The sequence below is a fragment of the Xyrauchen texanus genome, chromosome 34 (genome assembly GCF_025860055.1).
Source record: "Xyrauchen texanus isolate HMW12.3.18 chromosome 34, RBS_HiC_50CHRs, whole genome shotgun sequence".
Classification (NCBI taxonomy): domain Eukaryota; kingdom Metazoa; phylum Chordata; class Actinopteri; order Cypriniformes; family Catostomidae; genus Xyrauchen; species Xyrauchen texanus.
In genome coordinates, this window is record NC_068309.1 from 22,387,382 (window position 1) to 22,401,126 (window position 13,745).

At 37.7% G+C, this 13,745-nt stretch overlaps 1 protein-coding gene across 11 annotated transcripts in view; it reads right to left on the reverse strand.

Annotated features, from left to right (window-relative positions):
• LOC127627418 (serine/threonine-protein kinase MARK2-like) overlaps window positions 1-13,745 on the reverse strand; it is a 52,967-nt gene that overhangs the window by 16,610 nt on the left and 22,612 nt on the right. For all 11 annotated transcript variants that reach the window (XM_052103762.1, XM_052103759.1, XM_052103757.1 and 8 more), the window contains exons 2-9: window positions 6,899-7,054; window positions 3,490-3,543; window positions 2,847-2,895; window positions 2,261-2,326; window positions 2,007-2,077; window positions 1,465-1,521; window positions 1,127-1,363; window positions 932-1,051 (exon numbers count right to left, since the gene is read on the reverse strand). In XM_052103762.1, the coding sequence (XP_051959722.1) occupies window positions 932-1,051; window positions 1,127-1,363; window positions 1,465-1,521; window positions 2,007-2,077; window positions 2,261-2,326; window positions 2,847-2,895; window positions 3,490-3,543; window positions 6,899-7,054 (810 nt within the window). The remainder of the gene's footprint in view (window positions 1-931; window positions 1,052-1,126; window positions 1,364-1,464; window positions 1,522-2,006; window positions 2,078-2,260; window positions 2,327-2,846; window positions 2,896-3,489; window positions 3,544-6,898; window positions 7,055-13,745) is intronic.

A 13,745-nucleotide genomic window follows, 5' to 3' on the forward strand; every position in this document is an offset into this window, starting at 1 on the left:
CAATACACTTTACAGCTTTCTTGTTATTCAGATTGGAAATTGTTCTTAGGTATTGCTGAACCTCTGAATTAAAAATGAAAACTAATGGTTTATAACCACCATACTTACATTTATGAATACTAAACTTTGCCAACAAAAGCAGAACATTAATCAAATAATATTCCTTATGAAGAGACATGTCATAGCTAAAAAAAAAAAAAAAGAATAAAACATTTTCAAAACAAAGTTGAAAGCTGGGAATAATATGATCTCTAAAATGTACAGAATATATCGACATCACAATTAAATCTCTCTACAAGAAAATAATTTGTGAGGTAGTACTTATAAATAAGTTTGTAAGGAAATATCTTTAATTTTATTCGTGATTAAAAATGTATGGGTAATTTCCAAATTTTGGATCTCAATCCAGCGTCAAACATGCTTGTGTAGCGTCTCTGGTGTGTTGCATTATAAACATAAAATGTTTAGTTCACTGTTTCAAGTTAAATATAGTTTAATACTCAATCTTTAAACACATCTTGAGATCCCCTAGTTCGCACTTGTGCTCCTTCAAGTGTTTTGAACGCAAGAACGTGTTGTTCTGCCTACTGAAGCGTTTTCTTCACTGTATAAACTGCGTGTTGCTCATACAGCTGAAATTTCACTTACTGTCCTCTGGAGTAAACAGGTGGTACTACAAGCTTGCATTTCTCAGGACTCTTCCTTATTATGGTCCGGGGGGGCATTATGATTAAATGCGTACATTTTTTTAACACGTTATTTTTTGTCAAATTAATTGCACCGAATTAACGCGTTAAATCGACAGCCCTACTTTAAACATAAATTAAACACCCCTTTCTTGTCTAGGTGGGCAGTTTTGGGCCAGAACCAGCTGCAGTGTAGACCAAGCTTAATGCCGATTTGAAATTCAAGTGAATATGCGTGTACAAACCTCAAGGCTCCCTCTCTTGGTTGGGTTGAGTATAAGGAATTTCTTCAGTAAATTCTCACAATCTGTGGACATGTAGAAGGGAATTCTGTACTTGCCCCTCAAAACCCGTTCTCGCAGCTCCTGATAAAACACAAACCACCATTTAGCATATAATTAAAAGTTGCTGTAGATCTGCCTTCAATCTTCTCTGCTCACCTTTAGGTTCTGTCCATCAAATGGCAAAGAACCACTGACCAGTGTGTACAGTATAACCCCCAGGCTCCAGACGTCCACCTCCGGCCCATCATACTTTTTGCCCTGAAAGAGCTCGGGGGCAGCATAGGGAGGGCTGCCACAAAATGTATCTAGTTTGTTGCCCAGTGTGAACTCATTACTAAAGCCAAAATCAGCTATTTTTATGTTCATGTCTGCATCCAGGAGTAGGTTCTCCGCCTGTACACAACAGAGCGTTTTAAGAAATTTTGTAATGAAGAACAAAAGCAACTGGCTTCAATATTGAAGAATACATAGTGTGAGGATATGTAAATGTTGACCTTAAGGTCTCTGTGGACGATGCACTTTTGATGACAGTACTGCACCGCCGAAACAATCTGCACAGAAAAACAAAGATTCGGTACCTCCGTCTTCAACATTAGCTTGAGTGAATAGCTTTGTTTTGGGCAAACTTGAGCCACTGTTAGGCCCTATTTAAACCTGGAATTTGCATCTGGTCTAATGTGATCCAACCATAAGTGTTAACACCTGATATTAACAAATCTCAAATGTGTCTCTAGTGAATACTTGTGGTTGGAATATCGTTATGGGAAGGGTCTCGATTTAGTGAATTACTATGAAAGTCTGTCACAGCATGTTGATTTCATGGATATCAATGGTGTTCTGAAGTGTTCTGCAAGTAAATGTATGTTTCTCCAAAACTTTTTAGATTGATCATTTAAAAACATGCCTAGAAAAGGTTAAAACCTTATCTTGCTGCAATGACTGCACGTTATGCGAGTAGACGGTCCTTCAATGTTGCAATACCACATCATACCCCAAACAAAGTACAAGTGAAAAAACTAAATTCACTGCATCTCACCTGTCTAAATTTGGCTCTGGCCTCTTTCTCTTTCATTCTACCATGGGCTACGAGGTAATCAAACACCTCACCTGTAAAGCAAGAGGAACAACAGTCACGCTCACAAGAGAGACCGATATGATGCTTACACACAAGAGAAAGCTCTGACGGAGCTTTTGACAGATAGGGACGCATCTCTTTTGATAGCAGAAAGAGCCAGGTCAATTGTAATTAAATAGACAAATTAGGTAAAAGTGGGTCAGGAGAGCTCTAACCTCCACTGGCATATTCCATCACCAAGTAGAGGGTCTTCTCTGTCTCAATCACTTCAAATAACTTCACTACAAGAGGGGGGAAGGAAAAAAGGAGGAGTGTAAGGAAGGTTCAACTTAAAGGGACAGTACATTGTGAAAATGTTGTCATTTATTTTGTCCAAACCTAGATGCCTTTCTTGCTTGAAATTTGAGATTACGCAGAACCTAACTCAGTCACCATTCACTTTACTTTTATGGAAAAAAAATAATTTTCAGTGAAGAAAGTCATATGGGTTTTGAACAGCAATAGAGTGAGCAAAAAATATTTTTTTAACTATCCCTTTAAACACATTTTGCATTATTTAAAAACAATATATGTTGGGTGGCAATGTTACATACAGCATGCGTGATGAGTACCCAGAATAATTTTTATTTGGGTTATTCACAGGAGGTTTTACTGCCATCAAATCAAGCTGCACAGTACTACACTGACATTTGGACAAGGCTTAATTAACTGAAAACATGAAGAAAAAAAAAAGCTAAAACCGGAAAAGTGGAGATTCGAGCTGAGAGACTTAAGGATGATTTGGCTTTCATTTAAGCTCACCAATATTTGGGTGATTCAACAGCTTCATGATCATCACTTCCCGAAATAGCTGGAAACAAGAGACAAATGATATCAATAGTGCAGCAAACAGATGATGTGTTTTTCCCTAACAGTGCATAAATATCTCGTGTTTGTGCAAGTAGATCTGGTTTAAAACCTCCACCCAACCCTTTACTTCAGGAAGTATTTGGGTCTTATTTTCTATAATTAGTTGCCTGCCCTGACATAGACCCTGTGGAGTAAAAGCTTTGCAACTTGAAAGCCATGAGGCAACAGGAAGAGAAGCAACATAAGGGTGGAAGGGTTAAAAAGAAAACAAATTACCAGTAAAACCCTAAAAGTTTACTCTCAGAAATTAAGATGAGTTCAGGGCAAACGCCCCTTTCTATTTTAGTTATATTTTATTGTAGGCATAGCTACTCTTATTATTACATTATGAGTTATGATTCTGATTTCATTTTATGAAGAGGTAATAGATACTCGATTCTAATTAGAATTTTACACAGTCGATTTTTTTATAATTAGAAAAATGTACCAACATAAAAGTAAAAATGTCTCAAAACAATACAGGTGGCAAATATTACCCCTTGATGGAAAAATTCATTTCTGACCCAATCAATGCTGAGGGTGAATGCAGACTCACCTTTTGAAGACTTGAGGAGTTGAGCTGAGTCTTGTCTATGATTTTCACTGCCACCTGACAGAGAGTGTAGAGTTTGGTTAAGGCAAAGACTTAGAAAAGGCCTGAGGCTGCAGACAGACATCAGCCTCGGTCTGCCTTCATAAGGATCACAATCTCACATCATCAGGAAACAATTCACCATGCAGCATGGAGATTACAGCGCTGTGCTCCAGCAGAGTTTTTTTCACCTCTTCCCCATTGATCTATAATTCTAAAGCCCCTCACTGTGTCCGGGAGACATGTGGTGCATTATTGGTGTGTCACATTCACGCAGTCTCATTTTAGCAGGCAGGGGGTATTCAAAACAAGCCGCTCGGAATGTTAAGTGTACTGTAGCAGGTACTGAGTGGCCAGTGCAGAAATCAGAGATGACCACAGCAACATTTATACAGTATATGTCAATGAGTTTGTCAATGAAAACTGGACTGTATAAGGCCACATGATCAGCTCATTTAGCAGGAAGTGCACACTAGGGCTATGGCGATATGAGGGCTATGGCGATCGGGATTCTTTTTTGTCACAATATTGCATTGATTAGGGGAGTAACAATTCCCTAATTTTCTCGATGCTTCGATTAATGATCCTGCCAATTCACATGCATCGATCATGACATAATTTTTGAACTGATAATTGTTTGTGTTGGTCAATAATCAATTTAAAAACGGTTAAAAATCAAATAAATAGTGATTCAGAAAATTGGTATATAATATTTTTGAATATAAAAATATTTAATGAGTTGCATGTCCGATTTAAATGACATGCGCATTTTCATTCTCGGCTAGCGCATTCTGGAGCGTGCGTCCTAACAGATGTGTGCTGCACTCTTCTATAGCCTTTCACAGGATCGCACCCACTCGAGTCCACTCCCACGGTTCCTTCCATAACTTGCTGAAACATTTCCTGAGCAGCTTTCAGAGTCTTTCAAGCACCCTATTTCGGATCTCTTCTCCAGATGACCATTGTCTCCCAAGCATATGTCAAACTGCAATAGTGCTCTTGTCTAGAGTAAAAGACGCATTTGATTCAGCTGCCAACTCATTGTATGGCCACTACATTGGGTGATGCATTCTCAAATTTTCCTGTCGGATGGTTATTTCCTTTTAAAACAGCAAGTTACCCTCAAAGTTTAAAACTCTTGTTTTGTCACAGCGGTTGATTGACAGGTTTGTAAGTGAATGAAAGGTGTGTTTGAATGCATTCAATCAGATGAAAACTATAAGCCTGATGTGGTCACGTGTTTTCGACCACCTCCGTATGTGGATAACATGGTATGTACATTCCAATCACCAGTGAGGTACTTACTTTCAGTGCATGGTATGTACGCAAATTGACATGCCGGCTAGGCCTGTCGCAATTAAATAATTGTCTTGTGATTATATCAGAAATGTTTTATTATATTGCACTTAAAATTTAAAATCACATTTTACTACCCAAATAAGGGAATTTTAAGTGAATATAGAAATGCCAGGAATGGCATGCTTTTGTCGAATTTCCCAGAATTATAATATTAAGCAAGCTCTCCAAATGAACTCGTCTCTCTGACCTGCACCAAACTCAGATCAGCTCCTTAAGAGCATGTGAAGTTTAACCACTTCTGAAGTGCTCTGAAATGCGTGATGTCTGCGGAGGTTCATGGCAAACTCCCACGAGGATTTTGATTGTAAACAAAGTGTACAGGTTTCACTTGAATTTAAAGTTTGCTTAATGGCAAATATTATTGGTCATTAATGGGGCCTGAGTAGCTCAGCAAGTGAAGACGCTGCCTACCACACTTTGAGTCGCAAGTTCAAATACAGGGCATGCTGTGTAACTCCAGTCAGGCTTCCTAAGCAACCAGTTGGCCCAGTTGCTAGGGTGGGTAGAGTCACGTTGGGTTAGTGAGGTGGGGAGCATGGTGTGTTGTGCATGGATGCCGCGTAAAATAGCATGAGCCTCCACACATGCTACGTCTCAACAAGCCTCGTGATAAGATACACGGATTGACTGTCTCAGATGCGTAGGCAACTAAGATTCGTCCTCCTCCACACGGATTGAGGCGAGTCACTACGCCACCACGAGGACTTGGGAGCACATTGGGAATTCCAAATTATGCACAATAACGGAGTAGGAAAGGGCCGCTTGCTCTAATTTTGTGGAGATGACTGTAAATGTTTCTTTATTCCAATAAACACAGAATCACAAAGGTCTTCTTTTGCACCAAATAAGGGCTTGTGGTTTTAATTAAAGAGCCTTAAAGTGTAAGATCACCCAAAAATGAAAATCTTCTTATGATTTACTTACCTTTAAGCCATCCCTGATGTGATGACTTTCCAACAGCAGAACTCAAGTGAAGATTTTTAAAAGCACATTTCAGATCTTTTTGTCCATACAATGGAAGTATACAGGTGCCATCAGTCTGCTGGCTATTTGATGGTCCAAAATTTATATTTAGGCAGCATAAAAGTAATCCACATGTCTCCAGTTGATCAATTAATGTCTTCTGAAACAAATTGATAGGATGGTGTAAGAAACAAATTGATAACTACAACGTTTTAACTTAAAATTGCTGCTTCTAGTTGCTGTTTGAAATGACCTAACTCTCGTTCCTCTGTTGTATCCAAAGTGCGTGCTTCTGACTTCTCGCATGAATGTGTGATTGTGCTCACATCTGATGCGTTGGTTGCTTGCTGGAAGGGATATTTTAAAGTGAATACTGTTTAATTATCTATTTATTTTTTTTAAACAAACCAATCGATTTGCTTCAGAAGACATTAATTGATCAACTAGAGTTGTGTGGATTACTTCTTTGCTGCCTAAATATGCCTTATGGACCGTCAAATAGCCAGCAGACTGATGGCAACTGTATACTTCCATTGTAAGGACAAAAAGATCTGAAATGTGCTTATAAAAATCTTCACTTCGGGTTTGCTGAAGAAGTAAAGTCAAACACATCTGGGATGGCTTAAATGTAAGTATGAGAGGATTTACATTTTTGGGTGAACTAACCCTTTAAAAAGTGACTTAGGACAAATAATTTACTATTGTATAATATAATAAGCTATTCAGGTTGGCTGGGTTCCAAAAAGATTTTAAATGTAAAATGGTCCAATTAATTTTCTGAGATAATTTGTTTTTAAAGCCTTAAAGAAAATCACAAATCCCCTATTTGATTATATGATTCCAAGTTAAATATGAATAAATTACTTAAGGTGTAAGCACACATAAACCTTTAGTATGACAATTAATTGTCATAATCGTTAAATCCCTAAAACAGACAATTCTATCATCATAAAAATCGTGGTCCACTTAAGCAGCCTACATTTTACCTTTTGTCACATAACATTGTCTGACAATTTTGTCAAAAGCTTCGATGGACACACACACTCCTCACCTCTTTTCCAGTGAGGATGTGCTTTGCTAGTTTGACCTTGGCAAAGTTGCCTTTGCCGATGGTTTTCAGAAGCCTGTAGCAGCCGATGTGTGGCTGCTCATCCGCCGTGGAGTGGGGCATGTTAGAGCGCACCGTGGGCTTAGACTCGGAGTGAGACTGCAAAGAGAAAGCAAAAAAAAATTATATTGTTTAGGCTGAGGTATTTACCTAAACTTTTCCAGAACCCCATTCTTCACATGGGAATGGTTATGAAGGTTGAGCCTAAAATGCACAGATGGAAGGTTTGCAGAGTACTGCTTTAATAAAATCCTTATCAGAGCACGAGTGATTATGATTGGACTGTCGCCATCTGATTCTCACACCAAGCAGACATGCAGTGTGTCAATAAATGAACAGATGTAGAAAAAAGGTAGACAGTGAAAAAGAGTAGAGATGATCTGAAAAGAGAAAAGATGTATGGGTTAGGAAGGGAAGATGTGTAATGCTGCAGATTTGGTCACAGGAAACACTGCAGGCAGGAAAAAAAAAAAAAAAAGAAAAAGAGGAAATTGATGGAGATCAGGTCACAGTGAGAAAACGAAGCGTGTTTGAAAACGGGGATTTCTCTTGACTGGTCCGAGATACATTCAGCTCTCTCTGTGTTGATTGAAGAACAGTGCATCGATTGTTGCCTGTCCTTCCCTGTGAGCTCACAGTCTGAGGACAGCCTGTTAGTCAACGAGGTGAGCACATCAACATGAACAGGCTATCTATTGTCTGGAGCATCGCAGTTTAATGACAGCATTAATGCCACCACATTCACATTTGTCCATGTGATTGGTCTGTCCCTGCAGTCTGGATTGTATCTGTATGTCAGTGTGCTGAGGGTGCCCTTAGTCAACTGATGGCAATAGTCTACAGAAACTCAGAATTTCAAGACTCTAAGTGATCGATAAGTTTGTGGTATAGTTGACACATATCCTACCAACTCTGACACACTTGTGGAGAAAGATGAATTTGCATAGCAGCTCTCAAGGTGTTATTTATTCTAGGGACTTGAAACGGTTCAAGAAACTAAAACAATGTCTCTTTCAATAGGAGTGAAAACCTTTTATAATGCTGGTAAATGGTTAATTACATAATTTTTCATAAAACCAAAGGGTTTACCACAGTACGTTTATGGAATTACACCACTTTTGCATGACAAAATTTGACCTTTCTTTTGTCAAATAAGATTTTTATTGGAAAAGTAGGATTGCAACAATGCAATTCAATAGTCTCATTTTCTGTCAATTCAGAGAATACAAAAATGCACTGAGAAAAAAATAATAATAATAAAAAACATTCACAAATGAGTTACAACTCTTCAAATGTTCTTTAAAATAAAGCAGAAAATGTGAGGAAACAAAAAAATTAAAAATGTAAAGATCAACAATAGCACTTATACTAAGCTCCATCCACTGTAGAAAACGCCTATCCAGCCGTGAAGGTGGAAATGATGGATTCCCAGCAATAGATATTACTATTAGGGCTGTCAATTGATTCAAATTTTTTATAAAATTAATTACATGGTGTCCCGATTAATTAATTGCAAATAATCGCATATACAAATATTTGCTGAGAAAGCCCCAACAATAATTATTGATTAAATAATTATACAGTTATCTTTAAATATTTAAAATTTATATATATATATATATATAAAATACACACACACACACACATATATATATAAATAAAATATTCAGATACTTAAAAGGCATTACATTCTTGAGGCAGAACAGTTAATCAATAAGACAATACAAAAAGTGGCTTTAGAATACAATGTATTGTTTACTACCATATTATTGATCGTAAGCCAATCATTCGCATACAGTTTACAGCAATCCATTTTGCAAGTGAATTTGTCAATCAGTTTGAGATTTATTATGAGGGCTTGTTTAAGGTCCCGTCAATGAACAGCTGCATCAGACATGCTTGTGTAGCGTCTCGGGTGCGTTGCGTCATAAACATAAAATGTTTAGGTCACTGTGTCAAGATAAATATAGTTTAATACTTGGAACACATCTTGGAGATCCCTTAGTTCGAATTTGCACTCCAAGTGTTTTGAAAACAAGAACATAATTCATATTTGTGTTGTGCTGCAATCTGAAGGGTTGTTTTATTCAATGCATAAACTGTGTGTTTCTCATACAGCTGAAGTTTCACTTACTGCCCTCTGGAGTAAACATGTGGTACTACAAGCTTGCATTTCTCAGGAATCTTCTTTATTACGGTCTGGGCATTGCGATCATTTGTAGAAAATGCGTAAAAACGCGTTATTTTTTTGAAAATGTATCACACTGAATTAACAAGTTAAATTGACAGCCCTAATTACTATAATAATATTTTATTATACACAATTACTTTGCGATTAGCATCCAATGAATGAATAATTAAAGTTGCAATCACATTTTCTGGATAAAAAAAATAAATAAAAAAAAATTGTTGAAGGATCATTGGTCATGATGTGAATCTGAAGGAAAATGAAGACCAAAGAGCATTCCACAGAAGTTAGAGATAAAGTAATAAAAATGCATAGATTAGGGAAAAGGTACAAAATAATATCCAAATGTTTGGATATCCCAGTGAGCACAGTTGGATCAATAATCAGGAAAAGGAACTTGCACCACACCACCCGGGCACTGCCAAGAAAAGGCCATCCCTCAACTCAGCACTCTAACAAAAAACTTTTCAGAGAAGCCACAGAGAGGTCAACAATCACTTTAAAGGAGCTACAGAGTTCAGTGGCTGGGAGTGGAGTATGGTGCACCAGTCAACCATATCAAGAGGACTGCATAACGCTGGCCTGTATGGAAGTGTGGCAAGAAAGAAGCCATTACTCAAAAAGTACCATCTGAAAGCACGTCTGGAGTTTGCCAGAAAGCACGAGTGACCCAGCTGCAATATGGGAGAAGATTTTGTGGTCAGATGAGACCAAGATAGACCTATTTGGACAAAACTCAAAGTGCCATGTGTGGCGCAAACACAACACTTCCTATGCCTCAAGACACACCATCCCTACAGTGAAGTATGGTGGTGGCAGTATCATGCTGTGGGGATGCTTCTCATCAACAGGGACTAGGCATCTTGTTAGAACTGAAAGAAGAACGGATGGAGCAAAATATAGGGAACTACTGCAAGAGAACCTGCTTCAGTCCACTAAAAAAAACTGAAGCTTGGGAGGATATTCACCTCTCAGCATGACAATGATAATAAGTACAAGGCCAAAGCAACATTGGAGTGGCTCAAGAACAAAAAAATAAATATACTACAGTGGCCCAGTCAAAGTCCTGATCTCAATCCTATTGAGAATTAGTGGCACTATTTGAAAATTGCAGTCCACAAGCATCGCCAAACGAACCTGAACAACCTGGAGCAAATCTGCCAAGGATGATGGGCAAAACACACTTAAAAGCAGTTATTGCAGCAAAAGGTGGCTTAACCAAATATTAATGTGTAAGGATTGAATATTTATTCAAGATATTTCAGTTTTTTTATTTATCATGAAAATATCCCCCCTTCTAAAATAAAAATATGAATCAGAATGAAATTTCAGGTGTACCATTTGTAATTCGGTAATATGAGAGAATTGGTCAGGGGTCTGAACACTTATGTAAGGCACTGTGTGTATATATATATATATATATATATATATATATATATATATATATATATATATATATATATATATATATATAAAATTATGTGTACATGTCATTTATTTTAACACTTGCCTTCACATTTAACTAATATCAATGAATTTATAATCCCTATTTGAAGAATTATAATTGTTATTTTTAAGCAACTATTAAATTACACTAATAACTATAAAACCAGAAATTATAATTATACAAATAATAAAAATAATGGAATCTGAGTAAATATTATGAATTCATCCATCTTGCTTAACAGCAAGTTTTGGTGAAAACAATTCGCAAAACCAACATTACTAACTTTAATTAAAGCTTCATTTGAATCTTTCTCTATGTCTTAATGGGCTGGGTGCTCTGACATCGCAATTTGTGAGAGCATGCAACAAACATTGCGAGACTGGTGGTAGCCGTGTGCAGCCAACAGCTGAGACACTTCCTCAGAGCCTTTTACGTTTCGCTCGTCGCTAACGTGTGGACCATCTGCACCTCATTTATTGACCACGGCGTGATGTTGCGCACAGCCATTTCTTTTTCACAATTCGAAAGTTGCGTGAACAAATGCTACTGCTATCACTGTTACTAACTTTAAAACTAGTGGGTTGAAGTCTCGTGTCGGATATCCAGTGACGCTGGTAGTGACTATTCTCCCTGACCAATCAGTGATCTGCAGAATTTTGACATCACATTTAGTATCGGCTCAGCTTGCTTGGAACCTCGACCGAGGTGGTACTAAAAAAGTATCAGGTACCAGGTTCTACCCACAGTGGAAAACCCCACAAAAAAGCGAGTGTAATGTTCTCCTGAACAAATAAGGTTAAGGTTAATGCTCTATTAAAGGTGCAGTATACAAGATTCAGAAACCCTTGTTATTAATGACACCTGTGGCCATTAATGAAACTGCAGCCAGCTACATGTTGCTCGTGCACACACTCCATAGTGATGCGAGCATCGGCCAAAAACAATGACGTAATGTACAGAAGACAACGTGATTCACCAACATGCAGACAGATGAGGTAACAATTTAAACATAAGTTATGATTGTTTTGCAACAAACTTTGAGACTGTATATTATATTTGACTCTCCAGTGCTGAAACAGAAGTGTGGATATAGGTCTGACTATGCAAGACTGAAGTAATCACTTTTCTTTGCATAATACATTGACTGAATTTTTATGATAGCCCATGTCGGCATTATAGCTAGTAGTGTTGTCACGATACTAGAATTTCTAACTTCGATACGATACCTTGAAAAATATCGATATTCGATACCATTTTCGATACCACAGAGAAAAAAACTGCCACAATATTAAGAGGGTAGAACTGTCTAGAACATGACAATGAGGTATATTTTACATGAACAAAATGTCCTGAGGTATTGCACTTGTTCAAAAGCCTCTCAGATTGCCATACATTCAAAAACCAATAAAGTGCAAGTAAATAAAAAGTGCAATCTTTTGTATTTCCAAGTCAAATCAAATCTCAATGTCAACAAAAGATACTTAAACGTCAAGGGGGGTTGGGGTTGACTAGCTTTCATAAGGTCTCTCGCTCTCTCCCTCTCTGCCGTGCACGCTTATGTATGTTGTGTGCGCTATCTATGTTATGCGTGCAGTATGTTCTGTCTCGCATGTGCGCTATAGATTCGGGAGATTTGAACTAAATTGCGGGCATCAGGGAGAAGCTATCAATATCGCGGGAGACTCCGGAACTTCCGGGAGACTTGGGATGTCTGGCTTCATATCAAAAATATTTCCAGATAGCACTCCTGCTGTGTTCTTTATCAAACAAAACTGGTCGTGAGCGCCGCATGCACTCGCCATCTTTACATTCACTTCACTTTTGCTATTTAACCAGAGCGAATGAGAGGAGTGCGAGTGTGTGTGGTGTTTGTCAACGCGCCTTTGGAGAGAAGTGAAAGTGACAGCTCGGCTAGTATCGATACTTAGGGAAATTAGTATTGGTACCGTTCAGATATTTCAGTATCGATATTTATTGAAATATCGATATTTTTGACAACACTAATAGCTAGCCAGCTTTATCAATAGCTGTTAGATAAATTTGGTGGATAATGACAGTAGCGGTTTATAAAATAGACTGTACATTATAAATATGTTAACAATTCAGTAATGATGTGATTCTATCACAACTATCATTCTGATATATCGATGCGCTATCATTTTATAATAAAAGAGTTTTCTGTATAACCAAGTTACACTAATGAATGGGTCTTTTTGCATTATCTTGAACATTGACTAGCATACATTTCATGTGTTATTGTAGTTTAGCTAGAATTACACTGATCGATCATCATGGCACTATATTTCTTATAAGCTTACCTGTCCAATAAGAACGCTAATTGAGGGTTGGTTTTGATCCTCAAAACTGAACGAAGCTCAGTTCGTTCAAAAATGGCATAAAACAACCATTACAACACAAGAGTTCATATGACTAATGCATTTTATTGAAAGCCACTTGCATGCATGCGCATTTCCAGTCCGTTATTGAATGGTGCTGCTCTGTTTACACACACTCGCAGCTATTTTTAACCTTCACGTGGTGCGCAATATTTGAGAGCTACTCACGAACGATAGTAGATGTAGATCCTCAATAGTTCAGTTCACTTATAATATGCATTTAGAATGGCACCGGAGGTGCATTTTTTACCAGAATTTGAATAAGCAGCTAATTAAACTACTGTGAACTTGCTTACAAAAAGACACATACAGGACTTCCCGGAGAGTTCCGAATGTTAAAATAGAAGTGTGAGGGTTTAAAAGTTAAAGGTGTCACAGAGGCAGAGATATGAACTCAGTAGCTGTGTTTATTGAACAGATGACTGAAACAGTGACGTAAACATTGCAAGAAAATCCAGTTGAGTAGCGTGGCAAACAGCAGGTGAGTAATATACAGAGAAGGTACTGACATGATGAACGGATAACTCACAACAGTCTTATGATATTTGCTGGCAATATTGAAGAAAAAGTTATGTTTGACATGGTAGAAAGGTGTGGAGTCTCAGAGATACTATTGATGAGAACAGACAAAGAGTGTGTGTGAAAACAGGGTGTATATATATATACAGTCCTTGATTAGCCACTAATGATATGCAGGTGCATATAATCAGAACTCAGGGGAGACTGAGCATTGATGGCAGTGAGAGAGTCAGAACTACA